This window comes from Loxodonta africana, chromosome 9 (genome assembly GCF_030014295.1).
Source record: "Loxodonta africana isolate mLoxAfr1 chromosome 9, mLoxAfr1.hap2, whole genome shotgun sequence".
Classification (NCBI taxonomy): Eukaryota; Metazoa; Chordata; class Mammalia; order Proboscidea; family Elephantidae; genus Loxodonta; species Loxodonta africana.
Genome location: NC_087350.1, coordinates 56,171,125 through 56,191,632, shown reverse-complemented (window position 1 = coordinate 56,191,632; position 20,508 = coordinate 56,171,125). Strand labels below are relative to the sequence as shown.

The 20,508-nt window shown below is 39.8% G+C and overlaps 1 protein-coding gene across 12 annotated transcripts in view; it reads right to left on the bottom strand.

The window, feature by feature from the left end:
- CDK5RAP2 (CDK5 regulatory subunit associated protein 2) overlaps positions 1-20,508 on the bottom strand; it is a 225,812-nt gene that overhangs the window by 189,729 nt on the left and 15,575 nt on the right. For 8 of the 12 annotated variants that reach the window (XM_064291536.1, XM_064291535.1, XM_064291537.1 and 5 more), the window contains 4 exons: positions 18,522-18,589; positions 5,504-5,578; positions 5,284-5,394; positions 1,348-1,424 (listed from right to left, as the gene is read on the bottom strand). In XM_064291536.1, the coding sequence (XP_064147606.1) occupies positions 1,348-1,424; positions 5,284-5,394; positions 5,504-5,578; positions 18,522-18,589 (331 nt within the window). Of the gene's footprint in view, positions 1-1,347; positions 1,425-5,283; positions 5,395-5,503; positions 5,579-18,521; positions 18,590-20,508 lie in introns of those variants that run through there. The other 4 variants (XM_064291534.1, XM_064291540.1, XM_064291539.1 and 1 more) reach the window with 3 other exon arrangements.

Sequence of the window (20,508 nt, the reverse complement as noted above, 5' to 3'; positions counted from 1 at the left end):
TGTCTAGATAATAATGTGCTTCTGAGAAAACTAAAAACAAACAAAAAACTTGTTAATCCAGTTGCATTCATCAAATATCATGGACTAGGTATGTAAGTTCAGCATAAGTTCAGAGAAAGAGCCTAGGCCTGGGAACCTCTAGTCTGGTCAAAGCTAATAGTGGGTCAACTTCCAGATGCTGGATGCTATGTCAATGAAAAGAATTATACTAGCCTGGCCCAATTATACTTTGACGTACTCACCCCATGCCAAAGATTCCATGCTCCTGACGCACTATATCCATCAGGAGCTCTACTGCCAGGACAAAGGAAGCATTACCACGTGTGCTTTCAGCCAGATCCTTGATAGGTCAGTCCTGGGAAGTCTTATTCCACTCTTACCAAGCAAAACCGAGCACACTTTGGCAGCCCCCTTTACTCATAAGTGATTTACTGCTGCACGTCCACAACACCATGTGTACAGGTGTGTTGCACAGGACCCCAGCCTCTGATGAGCCTCGGAGTAAAGGGGATCTCTTTTCACATCCTCAGTCCATAGCGCAAGTAAATACGTAATAGATGTTTATACACGAATAAATACCAACTGACTCGCAGGCTGTATTCTCTGAGCTTTGCTTGTGGTTCAATAAATATTTGAATAAATGAATGAATGAATGAATAATAATATTTTTCCAGTGTTTTTAAGCAATAGAACCCCTCTATCAAGCAAAATATTACAACAAAAATAAATAAATAAACGAGTTATTCTGGTTGAAGTCCCACCCTCAACCTCCCTGCATCCCACACCATAGGAGCCTCTCAGGACATCTTCAAAGCCCTAGGGCTTTTGCAGCAATGAGAATGAATGAACTACTGGTACAGTTAACAACATGGATGAATCTCACAAATGCACTGTTGAGAAAAGAAGCCAGACACAAAAGAGTACATTACTGTATGATCCCATTTACGTAAAATTCAAAAACAGGAAAACTAAGTAACGGTGGCAGACATGAGAACAGTGGTTAACTTTGGGGGAGAAGGGTAGGTTTTGAAGCACGAGGGGGGCTTCTGGGAGGCTGGTAACGTTCTGCTTCCTGATCTGGATGGTAGTTCCACAGGTATATTTGCTTTATCAAAATTTGTCACACTGTACATCCAAGATCTATTCATTTTTCATTAGTATGCTATACTTTAAAAGTTTACGGAAAAATAAGTAATTAAACAAAAACCTGCTTGGGTATTCTCAGAGCCCAGTTGGAGAATAACTGGCTTAGAAAAGCACAATTTCTATGTTACTGACCAAGCTAGCTTCTACCAACAGAGCCGCTGGGTGATCTGCAAGCTTTCTGACAGGATGACAGGTACTCACGAGGCTTTGATGAGCAACTGCTCTCTCTCCTGGAGCTCCCGCTTCAGACTTTCTACTTCCACCTTGAGCTCAATGTTCTTCCAGACAAGATTAGAAAAGAAAAGAAACAGTGTAAAATACAGGACATATGAACGGCTACAGTGGGGAAACCGCTTTTAGCATGGACTGACTAGACTATGCTTATAATACGCAGATGTTAGATCTGAAACCTCATTAGCCTCAGGGCACAGGAAAAAGGGAATTATTAAACACTGGTTGGTTAGTGGGGTGGTCTCAAAAGAAAACCCTGGTTTTCTCAAGACCTGGAACAATTATGTAAATTTTCTAAGCTTCTAACAGCCAGAGCATTCAAACACAGAGGCATAAATGTCATACAAGTGAGGCTGATTTAAAAATTGTTTGCCCTCCACCAAGCATTTATTAACAAGCAATTCTGCACTTTGCTTTCACCATTCCAAGGCAATTACTTTGGTTGTTTACAATCATGCGTGTGGTTGCTGGAGAAGTGGCAACACATTACAGCTTTAAAAAAACAAAACATGTGGATGGATAAGTGGGAGGCCGCATCATGGCCTGTCTAGTTTCAGTATGAGACTTCAGGGTACTCACATACAAAAGAGCCACAACTGCATCAGGCAAGCTGTCTATAAGAGACACCACAGCATTCTCCAACCGTTTTCCTTTTAACTGACTAGAACAAAGAGGGTCACACGCAGCCTTAGGCTTATAACTCACGTGAGAATCCAAACACAAAATCTTTGGCAAATGAATCACAGTGTGAGACAGTGGAGCAGTGGTGGGCATCTCAAACCTGTCCACAAATGTACCCCAGACAGAATATTAGATGAATACATATAATAGAGACAGGGAGTCTGGGTGCATAGTTTGTAGACGATTACCATAAATTCAAGATTTCTCTGAAATCTCTTCCCTGTTTTATTTTAATAATTTATGTCAATTTTATATTCTCCTCCATAATACATATATATTATTTTTTCAAGAAAAATAACATTTCCACCAAAAATCTTCTAGTATCAGCGGGTAGGAGAGAGACGCTGATGAAGAGTGAGCTAATTATATCAGGTGGACACTTGAGATTGTGTTGGCAACTCTTGTCTGGAGAGGGGATGGGAGGATAGAGAGAGAGGGAAGCCGGCAAAATTGTCACGAAAGGAGAGACTGAAAGGGCTGACTCAAGAGGGGGAGAGCAAGTGGGAGTAGGGAGTGAGATGTATGTAAACTTATATGTGACAGACTGATTGGATTTGTAAACGTTCACTTGAAGCTTAATAAAAGTTATAAATAAATAAATAAATAAAAATAAACGGAATGTTGACGCATTGTGAAAAATGTAAAAAAAAAAAAATCTTCTAGTAAAATTAACAATGGGAGAGGACATGACTTCCTCCCCTTTCTGCCAAGCAGACTTGGAAGAATGAGTACCCCAGGTTGAGAAATACACAGCAATAATGGAAAAGTCATGGGCTTTGGGACCAGAAGGGTATGGACTCAAATCCTGCCTCTACTGTTTATCAGGAGGACAGTGTAGGAAGTCTGTGGATATTCATTTATTCACTCCTTCACTTCACAAAAATTTACCAAGGGCCCATGACATGCCAAGCACTGCGTTAAGCACTAAGGCTACTGCAGTAAACAAGACAGACACAGGCCTTGCCTTCGTGCTGGCATCAAACAAGAAACTGTAAGTGTGGCCCTGTAACTGTTCCCAGGAGCACAAATCTAGTGGAGAGAAAGCAATGCTTCCTTCTTTTGGATTCCCCAACTGTCAAATGAAACACATAAAGCCCACCTGACATGGAGGACCTGAAGACTAACCAAGTTAACACACTGAGAAGTACCCAGGACACAGTGAGCAAAATATGTCCTCTTCCTCACTGTCAAACAACAGGCACTAAAGAAGTCAGCTATGGGTAAAGCTTTTTTCTAGAAGAAACTTTTTTGCATAAAGGACACAGAGTGGCTGTGCACAACGTCTTCAACTGTGGTTTTGTGAAAACTGCAGAAACACTCTTCATATAGAGGAGTCTTTCCTCCAGCTCTCAAAAGGGCAGAAAGCTTCGATGCATAAGCTGACATATTTTGAGGGTTTTGCTTTCTGATGAACCAACCAGCCAATGTGCCCATCGGACTATTTTTCTCAAACCAAATATCTCCAGTTATAAACTTACAGACATACTGATCATCATTTCCAAATAAAAATATTCCATAATGGAATATTATGCAACTATTAAAAAAAAGAATGAGAAAGCTCTTAAACTACTTATAAGGACAGACATCTAAAATATTTCTTAGGTGAAAAATGCAAGGTGCAGAACTAAGTAAATAACATGTTCGCACTTATATTAAAAAAGGAGTTTATACATATATACACAAACACACGCTTATGCTTGTATATTCATAAAATATCTCTGCATAAGGAACGAATAACATTGCTTAGATCTAGGGAATAGGGACAAGGGTAGAAGAAAGTCTTTTCAGTGTATACCTTTTATACTTTTTGAATTTTAAGCCATGTTCACCTAACCAAAATGTAAACTGTAAAAGGAATGCAATTAAGTCAGATCATCTAGTCAGACAAGAGAAAAGAAGAGCTGAAGCAGCATGGTACATTGAGGTGGGAAAATCCAGCTTCAAAGTCCACCTCATATACTCACTACATGACATCAAACAAGTTATTGATCTTCTTTGAGCCTCAGTTTCTCCCCTGTAAGATGAAGATAAACTCTACTGCACAAGGCTGTCTTGAGAATTAAAATAAGATAATAAATGAAAAATGCCCAGGACAGCACCTGACACAAAGCTACTCTTCACCTAGAAGCCCTGAGACATATGATCACCATAGTTACATACAAAATATTTTAGGCTATTGACATTACTTTAAAATTTGATTGCATCACCACTTCCTTCCAGAAAATGGGACATCCTCATTATCTTTCCACCCCCATGCTGAAGAAAAACAAAATGTCTTAAGGGACAAGGGAGCTTTTCAATTCCTGAAAAGGCTCAGAAGTACAGTACAATCCCTCCTCAAGAGAAGTCAATTTAAGTTCATCTGCTGAAACTCAAAGAGTCTTCTTTTTCCTCCTTCAAAAGTTTCCACTGGTATAAACTTCAGAAGAGAAATGATGGAATAATTCCCAGGCCAAGGGCTAATCTACTAGAGGAAGCCAAGAAATGGGCACCGAAATACTGTTTGTACTTACGTCTTTTCAAGAAAGCCAAGTTCTTTTTTCAACTTTCAGAACCAAGGTTTGTTTTCAGGCAGAAACCTCCAGGTCAAGACTTCAGATGGGAATAGATTTTTTTTTTTTTTTTCTGACAGTTACAAGCAACACAAGGAATACAGAAAAGTCACATCACAGAAAAACTGACAATTCTACCTTTGGGCTGCCATAGAAAGCCTCAATAAGACAATGATGATAATTATCAAGCACTGACTATGCGCTGGAGGGCTTTTCATCTGTCATCTCATTTGATTCCACACAAACAACCCTATGACGTAATGATTCTCATCTGACTCAGAAAGAAAGCCCAGAGAGGTGCAACAACCTGCCTGAAGTTACAGAAGTTAGTTAGTGTCTTCATATTCAATTCCAAAGCCATTCCACCATCCTACTGCCTTTTTCTAAATAATAAATAACTTAGAAAAAAGTTATTGAGATAAGAATGGTAAGTCAGGATTCAGATTTTAAAAACAGGAAGAAAGAGAGTGAATGACTCCCTTGAAGTTAATCTTGTAACTTTTTGCTTATTAATGTCATCTTAGTATCTTTATGCTCCCCAAAACCAATTCGAATTAAATTAAAGCAGCTCTACCAGTTCATGCTAATTCTGAGAACAGACGTTAATCAAGTTTCTGCTTGGAATGTCTAAGAGAAGAGACACGAGGCCAGCAGCAAGAAGTGGGCCACTCACAGTTTTGTAGACACGTTCAGTGTGGCCATCAAATTCCTGCTGCATCCTTTCCTCAAGGAAATAGATGCGGAGCTTTAGGTTAAAGTTTTCTTTCTTCAATTCAGTGATTTGCTGGAAAATAAGCACAGAAGGGTTATCTAAAGCAAACAGAGTAAACCAGAAGGCCCTAGCTTCAAAGGCTCCAAATGGATTCAAGTGTTAAACACTGGAGAAAGCTTACCTTTGCTGAAATTGTACCAACCCAGAAGAATTGATTAGTGGTTCCAACTAGCCAAATTTGGGACAATCTTAGCATCTAAACAAATGATGACAAGAATGAATAATGACTGAGCAAAGAAAGAATTCATGACTCCACAATGATAGTAGGGAAACAAGGAAAAAAAAAGAGAAATCTCTTCTTCGCAAAAGAAATCCAGTAAATAAAGTGTGAAAGAGTAATGCTATGTGTTGTTGAGTCAATTCCAATGCACAGTGATCTCATGGACGGAGTAGAACTGCCCCCACAGGGTAGCCCTAGGCTTCCTAGGCTCTAATCTTTACAGGAGCAGATCACCAGGCCTTTTCTCCCACGGGGCTGCTGGTAGGTTCGAATTGCCAACCTTTCGGTTCAAACTGCCAACGACTGTGCCACCAGGGCTCCTTTAATAGGATAATAAACTCAAAACCCACTACGATCGAGTCGGCTGGAGGTTCAAACTGCTGAGCTTTCAGTTAGCAGCCGAGTGCTTTAACCACTCTACCACCAGGGCTCCCAGAGGGTAACAGGAGCAGAAAATCATCATTACACAATCTCTGTACTAACAACTGATTTGGGTACGAATCACTGATGCTAAAAGCATCGGATCAAAGATCACTGGAGAACATGACATTCACACTATCTCAAGATATTGCCCCATAAATGGCTTATTAATTACAAAAGGAAAAAAGTACCTCTACAATTTAGAAATTTAGCAGACACTACCATAATCAAGAGAATATATTTAACATCACCAATGATGGGGCAAGCTAACATCACACGCTTCCTGAGATGAATCCCTGAGCATAAACAACTTCACTTACAAAATGTTTAAACTGCATCTAATCAAGAGGAAGCAGACAAATCCAAAATGAAGGGCATTCTGCAAAATATCCCTTCAAAAATCTTAATGACATAAAAGTTGGGGAATGCTTCTAAATGAAAGTAGCAATGGGATCATGGAGTGAATCTTTGTTTTTTTTAAAAAAAAGGCAATGTGGAGATAATCAGGGAAATTTGAAAAACAACTTTATATTAGGTAATAGTATCCCGATTTTAAAGGAGAATGTCCTAAGGAGATACATGGTGAAGAGCTTCAGGGTGCTGTGACATGGTGTCTACGACTAACTCTCTAATGGGTGGAGAGGGAGGGAAAAAAGAGATAAACCAAATGTAGCAAAATATTAATCAGTGATGAATTTACATGAAGAAGACATGGTTGTTTGTTGTACAATTTCACAACTTTTCCACAGGTTTGAAATTTTTCAAAATAAAAATTTTGGGGGTAGGGAAGAGCAGGCTGAAAGAACCGACATTTACTGAGAATGTACTATATAACAGGCACTGAGCGAAGTATTTTATATAATACCTCAATCTTTAAAACAACACTATTACTCATACTATACACATAATCAAACATCACACCACTAGTGAGAGAGCTGGGACTCATATTCTGCCATGTCTGACTCCAATGACTGACCTATCAACTAAACTTCACTGCCTAATAGACAATATCTGATTTTTTAGTTTGGTTTGTCCAGCAAATTTTTCCAAACAGGCTAACCCACTCCAAGAACAGACATTGGCCTAATTGTAAAAGCCATTTCCTAGAACCTTTATACAGTACAACCTAAGAAAGCCAGAATCTGTATAAGGGAAAAAACGGTCAGAGATGGAAAACTCAAATATTTTCCACTAATAGAGAGTAACAGAAAAGTGGTAACGACTATACCCTGTCAAAGGCAAGAAACTGAGACCCGGAAAAACAGGCAGTCCTGTCAAGTTCTGGCTCTCACAGGTGATTAAATGACTAAACGCTTTTTTAGAATCAAAACCACATTATTCAAAAGATCAGCCAATAGCCAACCTACTTCTAGACTAATCAAAACAATTTTGAAAAAGATGAATAAAGGTGGAAACTTCACACTACCCAATTTTAAGACTTATTATAAGGCTAACAATAATCAAGGCAGTGTGATACTGATGAAGGGACAGACACATAGACCAGTAGTACAGAACAGAGTCCAGAATAGACTCATAGAAACATGGCCAACTGATGTTGCACAGAGGTACAGACAATTCAATAAGGAATAGTCTTTTTCATAAATAGGACTAGAACAACTGGATGTTCATTTGCAAAAAAATGAACCTCAACCTAAACCCATTACCTAAAACAAAAGTTAACTCAAATGAGATCACTAGATCTAAATGTAAAACATAAAACAATATAACTTTTAGAAATACATGCAGGAGAAATCTTCAAGACCTAGAGCTAAAGGAAGAGTTCTAAACATGACACCAAAGGCCAACTCCCCCCAAAAAAACCACCGCTGTCGAGTCACAACAGCCCTATAGGGCAGAGCAGAACTGCCCCATAGAGTTTCCAAGGAGCGTCTGGCAGATTCGAACTGCCAACCACTTGGTTGGCAGCTGTAGTGCTTAACCATTATGTAACCAGGGTTTCCACACCAAAGGCATGATCCATAAAAAGGAAAAGAAAAAAAAAATCAGTAAATTAGACTTCATCAAAATTAAGAACATGTGCTCTAAGAAAGACAGTGTTTTAGAGAATGAAAGGGCAAGATACAGGCTGGGAGAAAATATTTGCAAATCGACATATCCAACATAAGACTTGTATCCAGAATATATAAATAACTCTCAAAACTTAAATGTAAGAAAACCCGATTTTTTTAAAAAACAGACAAAAGATTTGAACAGAAACTTTACCACAGAAGATGTACAGATGGCAAATAAGCACATTAGGCGTTAGGCAACTGCATTAAAACCATGATAAGAAACACACCTATTAGAATGGTTTAAATGAAATTAAAAAAAAACTGACAATACCAAATGTTGGTGAGGAAATGGTGCAAATGGAACTCTACATGCTGCTGAGAAAGAAAATGGTAGAGCCACTCTGGATAACAGTTTACACTTAACGCATGACCAAGCAACTCCATCCCTAGGTATGCAGCCTAGGTGTGTACCTATGTTCACGCCAAAACCTGTACATGAATCTGTACTGCAGCTTCATTAATAATCACCAAAATCTGGAAAGAATGTAAATGTTCTTCAAAGGGTGAATGGGTAAACAGTGATACAGCCATAAGATGAAATACTACTCAGTACTGATACACACAAAAACATGAATGACTTTCAAGGGCATTATGCTGAGCACAAGAGGATAGTCTCAAAAGATTACATGCTGTATTTATAGGACATTCCGGAAAAGGTAAAATTATAGCGACAAGAGAACAGAGCAATAGATGCTAACGGTTTAGAGCAGGGAGAGGGTTTGACCACAAAGAGGCAACATGAGGGAATATTTTGGAATTGTGGAACTGTTCTGCAATCTGATTGTGGTGACGGTTATACAAGCCTCAAACTATACACATATAAAAAATAAAAAAAAATTTTTTTTTTATACACACCATTTTTTCTCAGTATTTTTCAAAAAAATTTTGCGATATGCATATAATAAACATACTTCTATGACTGAATAAAAGAAACTGATACACATATTCTACATTAAGTATATTTTCAAACAGCCTGCCCTTGGCCCTGTCTTTAACACTTAAGGTCTCAATTCTGTGGCTAACAAGAACAGCACAAGAAACGATTGGTAGGGTCATTAAAGCCTCCTTTTAAATGTTTTAAGGAAACAGCACATAAAACATTAATTCAAACAAAAAAGTCTACCCGTACCAGATGCTTCGTATAAAGAGAACCCTTATTCTATTACTCAGCTACCAATAAAATATTTATGGAGGTCTGCTTAGAATGCTCACATTGTACATACTGCTAAAATTCTTAGCAACATCTGAAAGAATATTTCTCCTATTTATAGCTAAAGAAGTTTTTTAAAAAAAAAAGAGAGAAAGAAAGGCAAATAATGCCTTCAGAAGGTCACTGTAAACGCCAGGCAAGCCCAAATGAGTAAAATGACATATAGGCACCATCTTTTCCACACAATGTACAGCCTAGTTCTCTGCTTAATACCACTTCTTTCAGAAAGTTTTCTCTGACTACCCCCACCAGGTTGGACTGGGGATCCTTCTAAATGTTTCCACATTCCGTCTACTTTCCTCATCATAGCAATTAGCACGCTGCATTGTAGGCAGCTGGTTAGTTGCCTTTCTACCCCAACCATCTCTTAAGAGATGGGAACCATATCTACCTTGGGTATTCCAGTCTGAACACTAAGTAACAAATGGCTACATGGATGGACAGACAGACATATTTAAGAATTCCTTTCAGGCAGTGTGATATAATGGGAGCCCCACAGCTGCAGGGTCAGAGAGAACTGCTTAAAGCCCCTCCATTGTTCCCATCACTTTTAGAATAACACTCCCTGCGGACTTGACGGCAGTGGGTGGACCATGGCCCACAAAGCACCTTGTCATCAGGCTCCTGCCTGCCTCTCCAGCCTCCTCATGTATCATCCTCTCCCTCACTCACAATGCTCCTGCCACACTGGCCTCCTTTCTGGTTCGCATATAAGACAAGTGCTTGTCAGTCTGCAAAGCTCTTCCTGTGGTACTTCCTACTGTGGCTCAGTCGCATGTTTCCATCTCAGCTCATTTGGCCCTGCTTCCTAACTACTGACTTAAAGAGGTCCCAATCTCTACCATCCCCGCCAAGTCGCTTTTTAATAAATAACTTTTATTTTCTTGCTAGAAATTTTCACAATCTGTATTGATATTATTTATTTCATGCTTATTATTTACTATTATGTTTATTACATGAATATAATCAACTCCATGAGGACAGGGACCTTATCTGGCTTTTACCCCCAGCACAGTATCTGGAACACAACAGACTCAATCAACATTTATTCAATGAATGAATACAAACCAGACTACACTTGCTAGCTGTATGAACTTAGTCAAATCCATTTTTTCTGTGTGCCTCAGCTCCCTTATCTATAAAAATGGGATTATAACTCCTATCTCATAAAGCTATTATCAGGATTAAGAGAAATTACGTACTTAGAATGTTGAGTATGGCGCTTAGCACCACATAAGAATTTAAAACATATTAATGTTTGTCTCATTTCTCCTTTCCCCTCTAAGAGTAATAAGTTCAAGCCAAAAAAAAAAAAAAAAACTTTTTTTTTTTTTTTTGAGCTGGAAAAACTGAAAACAGCTTACCTACCATACAGTAGGAATAAATTTCCCAAAATATATAAACCCACCAAAGATGATTTAGAAATTTAATGCTCAGAAGTAAGCCAAAGCAAGGGCTGCAGTTGCCACGTTCCAGCCCTTGGAACCCTAGTATTATTGTGGAACTGCAGCCATCTGAAATGGGAAGTGTACCAACATGATTATGGGGTGGTGGTTTCTGACACCAGAACAGCAGCAGGACAGGCTTTGCAAGAGTTGCTGGTCAGTCAGTCTGGCTCCCTTCATTCCCACTCCCTGTCAAAAACTTTGCCTAGACTAGCACTCCATCAAAAAAAAAAAGAATTAAAAAAAAAAAAAAACCCAGCAACTTAAAAAAAAGAATCAGGACAACTCCAACCAGCCTCAGCCCCCAATGGAATCTAAGCAGGGCTTCAAACCAGCCTGTTCTGGTTCGAACCCTCTGCTGATAATTTACATTTTAACAAGCTCCCTGAGGAAAATTTGCATTGCCACTCCAGGAATACTTTATCAGAATCTACAGTGTAACAAGATTCCCAGGTGATTCTTATGTATAACTCCTGGGAACTCATTAAAAATGCAAATTCTCAGCAGGGGTTCTAAGCCCTGAATCTAAGCTATCAGTTTCACTGCCTTACAAGAGCCTCAGCCTCCAAAACTGAAGCTCATTCTACCAGATCTTCTTTCAATTCACCACTGCAGCTAACATCAAGGGCTCTGGGGTCAGCAGGAACACACTGACCTCCCAATGTTGCCGCCTGTGAGCAGTGGGACCTTCGGAAAAATATTTAACATCTTTGAGCCACAGTTGGCTCATCTATAAAATAAAGATAAAATCAATTAACTCACAGGGATGTTGCACAAATGAGCTACAGCACCTGGCAGCACTTACCAACCAGTAAATATACAGTAGCTTTAGAAAGTTATCCATTTTTTATTCAAGCCCTCAACAGGCAGATCTTTGGGCCACCATCAATTTTTTTTATCCTCTTTGAAGCTCGAAAAACTATTAGACTACTCACCTAGACATCACAAAAACCATGAACTCCTGCTGTCCATAGTTCAAGTTTGCTAAACAATACTACATGTAAGATTAACTCTGTCTACAGCAGCTACGTGAGGCAGTAAAAGGAAGAGGACACTTGGAAATTACTTTCTGATTCCAATACTCTCAAATCATTAAGAAACTGTTACTAGGCAAACATTCATTTATAAACAAACAATACCGTAGCAATAACAGAATTTTAAAACTGAACCCCAAACAACATTTGGAATATAACCACTTTATGTAATCAGTCCTTTTCATATTCTTTTCAGCTCAGCCTTTGCTCATGAATATAGATTTTTTGTAAAATTATAACATAAATGAATTTGTATATTCCATTGCTTTCATTTAACATTATATCTTAAGCTTTTTTCATACCACTGCAGAATTAGACATAATTATCACTTAAAATGACTGTAATAAATTCCACTAAATTGAATCACAATTATTTAACCATTTCTCAACAAGCATTTCACGGCACAGCAGTTAAGTGCCATGGCAGTTAACCAAAAGGTCAGCAGTTCAAATCCACCAGTCGCTCCGTGGAAACTCTATGGGGCAGTTCTACTCTGTCCTATACGGTCTCTATGAGTCGGAACCGGCTCAACGGAAATGGGTTTGGTTTTTGTTTTTTTTTCAACAGGCATTTACGGATTCAGTATGTTCTAATGGAAAGCGTACAGGCTTTAGAATCAGAAATACCTGCGTTACGAAACACCTCATGGGATTCAGTTCCTTGGTTTAGGGTCATGGTTTCATGGGACATCCCAGTTACCGGCCTAACAATGTGTTTAGTGCTTCTGTTCTACCTCCTAGTTCACCGCACAGTATCTGGAGTCTTAGAAGCTTGCAAGTAGCCATCCAAGGCACAAAAACTGGTGTCTATTCACCTGGAGCAACAGAGTCAGGAATAAAAAGGGGATATGGAATGTGCAGCTAACTGCCTCCATGAACAACTGCCTCCTTTGCTATGAAACCCAGCTACCATTACTGAAAATTTGATCAATGATCCTATAGAAGAATTCTGATCAAAGAGGAAAATGCAGAACAGAATTTCCAGTTCTCATGGACTCCAGACTTTCTGGAGCCACAGGACATAGATGAACCCCTGAAACTATTGCCCTGAGATAATCTTTAAACCTTAAACCAGAAATATCTCCTGAAGTCTTCTTAAAACCAAAAAATCATTCAGCTTAACGAGCAAAAAAGGTCTGCCTTGAGCATTATGCTCTTTTAAGAACTACCTAGATGGGATCAAATTGACAATAGCAACTCAAAAGATTAGACAGGAACCTTAGGGGGCAGTGCATTTATGTTAATGAAGGAGGAACAACATGAAAAAGGAGGATGAGAACGGCTGCACAACTCAAAGAACGTAATCAATGTCACTAAACTGTACATGTAGGAAAAGCTGAATTGGTGTACCTTTTGCTGTGTATATTCTCAACAACAAATAAATAAATAAAATTTAGGAAAAAAAATAACCTGAATTTATGTGTTGATATAGGAGGAGCAACTCAGAGAAGGAGGGTGAGAATGGTTGTACAACTCAAAGAACGTAATCAATGTTACTAAATTGTACATGTAAAGGCTGTTGAATCGGTGTTATGTTTTGCTATATATAGTCTCAACAACAAAATAAATTAAAAAAAAAAAAAAAACCTTGAGTTTAAGCTTTGCCTTCTTTCAGTTTCTCTATCAAACCAAGATTATGGTCAAGTCATTTAATCCCTCTAAACTCTGCTTCCTCCTCTGTGGAAATTCCTCATCACAAGCTTGTTGCCAGAAGTCAAAGAGATGATAAATATAAAATACAATTTCCCTTGTTCCCAATTGTTCACAATTATAGACAATGCGGCAACAAACACCTTTATGTACAGATGTTTCTCCTTACACTGGGTTACTTCCTTAGGATAAATTTCCCCAAAATGGATTATTGGTCTCAAGAGTAATATTATTTTTATGACTATCAAAATCTCTTTCTAAATGGCCTTCAAAAAGATTGTAAAAATTTACACTGCCCAGCACACCATCTGGCCAGGTTTATAGAGGGCATGGCCAGGACTTGCAGAGGTAAGAACTCAGAGCATTCAATCCAGTAAGTGGGAAGCCATGAGACACACAGGTGAAACCCTATACTTAACAATTACCAGGCATCCCCACCAGCCATAAGCCAAACTTGATACCAAGTGCTCAACTCTGCAAAGGCCCATGGAGCTCTCAGGCCTCATGTGCAGAGCCAGGACCACAGAGCAGTAGCTGCAGCACTCACTGCCAGCTACAGACTTAGTCCTCCACCACTTCCACTGGCCTACATCTAAATGCTTCTTGCTCTCCTGCCTTGTTCTAACCTCATCCCCTGCAAACCCAACACTCATTACTGCTTGCTCTCCTACGACTCTGCGCGGCTCTGCACACCCCACCCTGATTACAAGCTATCTTTCCCTCTAGCTGCACGGTCTCAAGTCACTTTTTAACAATAGTAACAGCAGCCCCATTTGCTGAAGACCACCAGGCAGTCCCAGAATATATTATTTAATCCTCATCACAACCCCATAAGATAAATATTATTTTTCTCATTTTACAGATAAAGCAACCAAAACTTACAGGTTTACTATCTTACAGAGGTTGTGCATTCATTCAATCAACAAATGTTTATTAAGTGCCCACCATCCGTTAGGTTTAGTGTTGGGTACTAGGGATAGAGTAGAGGGAACATATGTTAAACAAGTACCCAAATAAAGTACAAACAGTCATAAGATCCATAATGGAAAAGACAGGGTGCCGAACACTTGCTGTAAGAGAGAACAATGAGGGTTCCTAGTGATGTGAGGGGCAGGCAGTCAGGAGTAGCCTCTCTAACAGGGTCACTCTGCAGCTTAGACATGAAGGTCAAGGAGAGGAAGAAAAGCTGTTCCAGGCAGAGGGAGGAGCATGCGGGAAGGCCTTGATGGGACATGAGCACTGAGTGGCTGGGCGAGAGCAGCCCTCGTGGCAGAGCACGGCATGCAAGGAGCAAGTGATGCACGCTGAGCTCGGAGGGACAGGGAGAGCTGGGTCGGATCAAGCAGGGCAGGGCCTTCCAGGCTATGGCAAGAAGTTGCTTATTCTACAGTTAAAGAAATGTCACAGAAGTGTCCATAGAAACTGAAACTGATGGGGCACAACCCAGGGACATCTGACTGTAGTAGACAGAATCTTCAGATTAGAGGAGATACCAACTTTTGAGAACCTACTATGTGCCAGGCATGCTAGGTACCTTCCATACCATAACTCATATAATACTCATAACAACTCTGAGTGGAACACATTATTAGCTTTACTTTACAGACGAGGTTCTGAAAGTGACGTAACCAAGGGCATGGATCAGTATGTGCAGAGCCAGACCTAAAACTCAGTTCTGATCACTCCTAAGGCCATGTCATATCCACATATAAGGGTGTTTCTGAAAGCTTCAGGGCCATGCAAATGGGCAGGGGTGTGGGGAGCGCTCCCTGGTAATAAGAAACTCACAACAATATAGATGCTACAGAGCAAATCTGAAGATGCAAATCTCCTAATCATACCACTCAAATTTGACCAACTGCCTAAGCCAAGACCAAGGATTTTCAACATATAGGAATAAAGACCTTAAAACAAGAACACCAGCATCCCAGGAAGGTGGGTATGAGACAAGAACAGCAAAGAACAAGGACGAAGAGAGACCCAGGTGGGCACAGGATGCAGACAACTGTTTTGGTCATACCTGACTTAATGGTTTTTCCAGTTCCTTGGAGAGGAAGCCACTAGAAATTATAAAGCCTACTAGGGGCAGATTATCCAGTAACTAAGGTAAGCACGGGCTTATTTGTGCTTATTGACTAATTTGTAGCGAACAATTTCACATGGGTTTCACCTTCATAAAAGCCAGTAAACACAAGTAAATCCGTGCTTACCTTGGTTATTGGATAATCTGCCCCGAGCCTACTATAGAGTATCTATTGTTGGCTGCATATAAATTATACTTAAAACCTTTGATACCTGGCTTGTTCTAAACTCATCTAGTCCATCAACCAATGAATGGATAAACAAAATGTAGTATATGCATACAATGGAATATTATTTAGCCATAAAGAGAAATGAAGTTCTGATATATGCTACAACATGGATGAACATTGAAAACATTATATTAAGTGAAAAAAGCCAGACACAAAGGGACAAATACTGTATGATCCCACTTACATGAAATATCTAGAATAGGCAAATGCATACAAAGTAGATAGTGGTTACCGGGGGTTGAGGGAAGGTAGAAATGGGAGCTAATGCATAATGGGAGCCTTCTCTGAACCCTCCAAGTCAGGTTCAGCCTCCTGTGGCTGCCCCCATGCGCTATATTTACCTCTATCACTGTATCGTCTTCGTCTCCATCTCCCCAACTAGATTATGAGCCTCCTGACAGGGAGACTTGCCTGGTCTTAACCCATTGCAGTACCCCTAGTCCTGCCAGACAGCCTGGCAGAGGGCATATATTTGAAAATGTTTACTGATGAATGGATGAACTCCCTGAGCAAAGTCAGAAGGGGGCCTATGTTTTGCTACACGCTAGCTAAATACAACTCCTAATGTACAGGTATCAGTCATCTGAGACTGGAATAAGAGGAATCATGAGTTTCCCCTTTGAATCACAAGCATTCTGGCCCCTTCTTTAATATGCATGCTGACTCTAAAATTAACAGTAGATGCCAAGAACATTTCCTCTAAGTATCCCACAGAAAGATTAGACTATCTCCACATAGAAATCATGCATTTAGTAGCTCAGGCCAAATGAAAAATCTCAGTAACTTGTAAAGACCTGAAAGGGGACACTGAGAACAATGTGGCCATTTCAACTGCAGAATTTGCTCTTGAAAATGCTACAGTAAAAAATATTAATGCCATAAAAACCTAACAGCAGGCAAAGGATCACAGTCATAAAGAAAAAACATATATCCTAAAAGATATTGGCATGAAAAGCTTTCCCTAGCTCCAAGAAAAACAGCAGTTAGGTCATTGAGAACATGTCTGAGAAAAGGAAACATGAATCACATGGAAGAGTAGAAAATAATAATAAATATAACAATGAGGAGGAGAAATAGCTGACACATAGAATGTACTCTGTGGTCAGGCATATGTGCTTCACATACACGCACTCGTTTGATTCTCACTACCGCCCTACGAAGGAGGTATTTTATCATCTCTATTTTAAAGATGAGGGAAGTAAAGTGAGGTAAGTGGCTGGCCCAAGATCACTCAGCAGTGGACAAAGAAACATTAAGGCTCCAGAGCCCACGGTTCTTAGGCAGCACAGGTTGCCTCTGAGAACAGCTTTGTCACTTCACATCCCTGGGCCTCAGCTTCTCCTATACTTAACTGGATTCAATTCTAAGGTTCCTTCCAGCTCAAAAGGTAGACAATAAAACGTGGAACCAAAATTCTGAAGATTCTGTTCAATTTTTTCATCTAGAAATAAAATTCAAAACTATGCCCTTCAAAAATGAAATAACTATCTTGCAGAGTTGCTTTAATAACAAAGTAAGGTATATAAAGATCGTAACACTTAAAGCGCACAGCTCAGAGCAAGAGCTCAATAAGCTATTATTACTCTTATGATAAAACAGGAACAACCATTTAATAGTAGAGCACATTTTAATTATACACAGTGTGTAATAATCAAATCTCACTCATTGAGGCCCCAGACCCCACAGCATAGATCGAGTTGTACCGTTGAAATTATAACAACTCAAAGCTCAGAAATTACTTGTTTCCATTAGAGATCTGACAAGTCATTTCTTCAATTGGACACTGGTGGTTTGCAGATAACTATTAGCAGTAATGAGTATTCTAAATTAAATCCAGAGACAGTCCCGCTCTGTTCTGTAAAGACAACTGGGGAGAGAGAAACATAATTGTGGAAGGTCCTTCTCTCTGTGTCCTCCATCTTCCGTCTGATAAATATCTCCTGTGTCGTGCATAGTATGGATTTCATTTGGTTACAGATGAAGAAGGGTCTAATTCTTCCCATGATAAATGAGAGCGCTGAACAGGTAACTTGTTAAGGAGAATAGGAATTGGGAAAATAACTTTATTTTCCTGTTACTTGACAACAAACCCCCTCCACTAACAAATGAAAGACACAATGCTGGAAGGCATTAAGCACGGAAGCCAAATCCATCACTGATCCATTCCCAGACAATTACTACACAGCACTGGGTAAAGGATGCTCATGTTTCATTCAACAGCAGCGAAGATGATGAAGCCTACAAAAAGCACAATGCAGGGGAAAGAAAAATGGCTTTGGAGTCATGAGAAACCTGGATTCAAATCCCAGCTCTGCCATATACATATTATATGGCCTTTAAGAGTCCCTCCGAGACTTAAGAATCCTTATCTGTAAAATGGGTAAATACAGAGTACCTCAAAGAGCTATAGCAAAGATTAAACAGGGACCATAAATAACGTGCCTTACACACAGCAGACCCTTGACAAATGTTAGCTCCCCTCCACTGTCAGAAATATGTGAACAACCTCACCTTCTGGACACCAGAAATACACCAACTCCCCAAAGATTAGATACTGCTGATCCTGTGAGAACCCAGGAGTGGCTGTTATATAAAAGGGCTGGCTGCATGGCTAAGGGACAGCCTCCAAGAGAACACCCACTAGATGCAGCATCCGCCCTAACTCTGGCCCTGTTCAGGTTAGACAGTTCTGAAGAAATATAGCTCCCTCCTGAGTCTGGTTGGATGACGCGGCAGACATGACTTATTAGGGACAATAATTTGGTATCTCCACTTACATTTTCAAAGTCCTTCATGTTCCGTGCTCTGGTGGGAGATACTGTTTCTTCTGACACATTTGGGAGGACTATAAAAAGGTAAAAAAAAAAAAAAGACACAGAAAAACGTTATGGTATGCAAATTGCCCAACATGCCTACTAAGTAATAGAGCCCAGAGATGAAAAAACCACCTCCACAGTGTATCATGCTGTATTTTCTGTCTATTGTGATTTATTAATCTAAGTTCAAGGAAAGCTCTAATCCATTATATTTCAAATATTTACAAATTACTTAAACTAACCCCAATATATAATGTCTGTTAGAAGACAAACCCAGAAAACACACTGGGCATGGGACAGAGCAGAACTGTCCTGCTATGTGTTCCTTACTGCTTGTCATCAGGCTATTTTACTGGCAGAATATCATCTTCGCATGTTAGTAATTAAAACAAAGCACATCTAACTAACTTGCAGCAGGGGTCAGCAAACTTGTTCTTAAAAGGCCAGACAATAAGAATCTTAGGCATCGCCGGCCGTACGCAAAGCCTAAAACCTGTCACAACTGCTCAAATCTGCTGTGGTAGCACAAACACAGCCATAGACAATTCATACACAAATAAGAACGGCTGTGTTCCAATAAAATTTTATTTTTAAAAGGAGAAAGAAGGCCTGATTTGGCCTACACGCTTGCCAACCTCAGCTTTAAAGTGATTAAAGGCTTTGCCAATATCCAAATCTTTCCACAGCCTCTTTAATTCAACAAATATTCACTATACACCTACTCTGTGCCAAGCATCATGCTAGGTGCTGGTTCCCCAATGGTAAAGAACACATTGATCCTGTACCCAAGAGGTTCCCTCATCCAACGAGCAAGACAGAGATGTAAACAAACCATTATCACTTTTTTCGAGTAGATGTGTGTCGAGTGAATGAATGACGTCATTCTTTCAACAAATATGCACTGAGCACCTACTCTCTTCTAGGAACCACTCTAGATGTGGCTACAAATTAAAAAAAAAAAAAAAAAAAAGACAAATAGAACCAATATACTAAATGGAGGAGACAGATAATAACCAAAATAATAGGCCAATTATATACGGTTATATAAAGAAGGTAATAAATGCTATGGAGATAAATAAAGTGGATAAGGACAGGCAATACCAGGATGAAGAAATACCAGGATAAGGGCTGCAATTTTAAATGAGGTGGTTATGGAAAGTCTCACTGAGAAGGTGACATGTGGGTAAAGGCTGCAAAAGACAGAGCTAGACATCTAGGGGAGGAAAACTCCAGGCAAAGGGAGAAGCCTGAGATGGGAGCATGGTTCATGGATCTGAGGTACAGCTAGGAAGCCAATGGGCTGGAGATCACAATCAAAGGACAGAGAAGAAAGAAGGTCAGAGAGGTACTGGGGGCCAGACTGTGTAAACGCTGTGTAGGCTCTTCTAAGGACTGTGAGGGGCCGCTGGAGGATTACAAGCTAAGGAGTGACAGGGTTAAACTTAGGTTTCTACAGCCTCTCTCTAGCTGCTGTGCTGAAAACAGACTGAACGGGGCTTAGGACCAAAGTAAGGGCCAGTTAGTAGACTACTAGAATAATCTAGGACAGACATGATGGTGGCTTGAACCAGGGTGATAGCAGTATACATGGGTAAGAAGTGGTCTGATTCTGGATATTCTGAAAGTAACCAAAAGGAATAAATAAAACGAAATGCTATATGTAAGGTTCAGAAGGAGAACAAAGAAAAGTCAGCCTGGGCAGAGCCAAAGAAAGTGGTGAATTTTGAGCAGAATCTTAAAAGAAACAGGAGACAGCCAGCAGCTATCCAAGGCACGATAATTGATCTCTATTCACCTGTAGCAACACAGGAAGAAGGAGTCAGAAACAGAAGGAGAATACGGAATGTGTGGCTAATTGCCTCCATGAACAACTGCCTCCTTTGCCATGAAACCAGAAGAACTGATGGTGCCCAACTAACATGACTGAACATTTTGATCAACAGTTCCA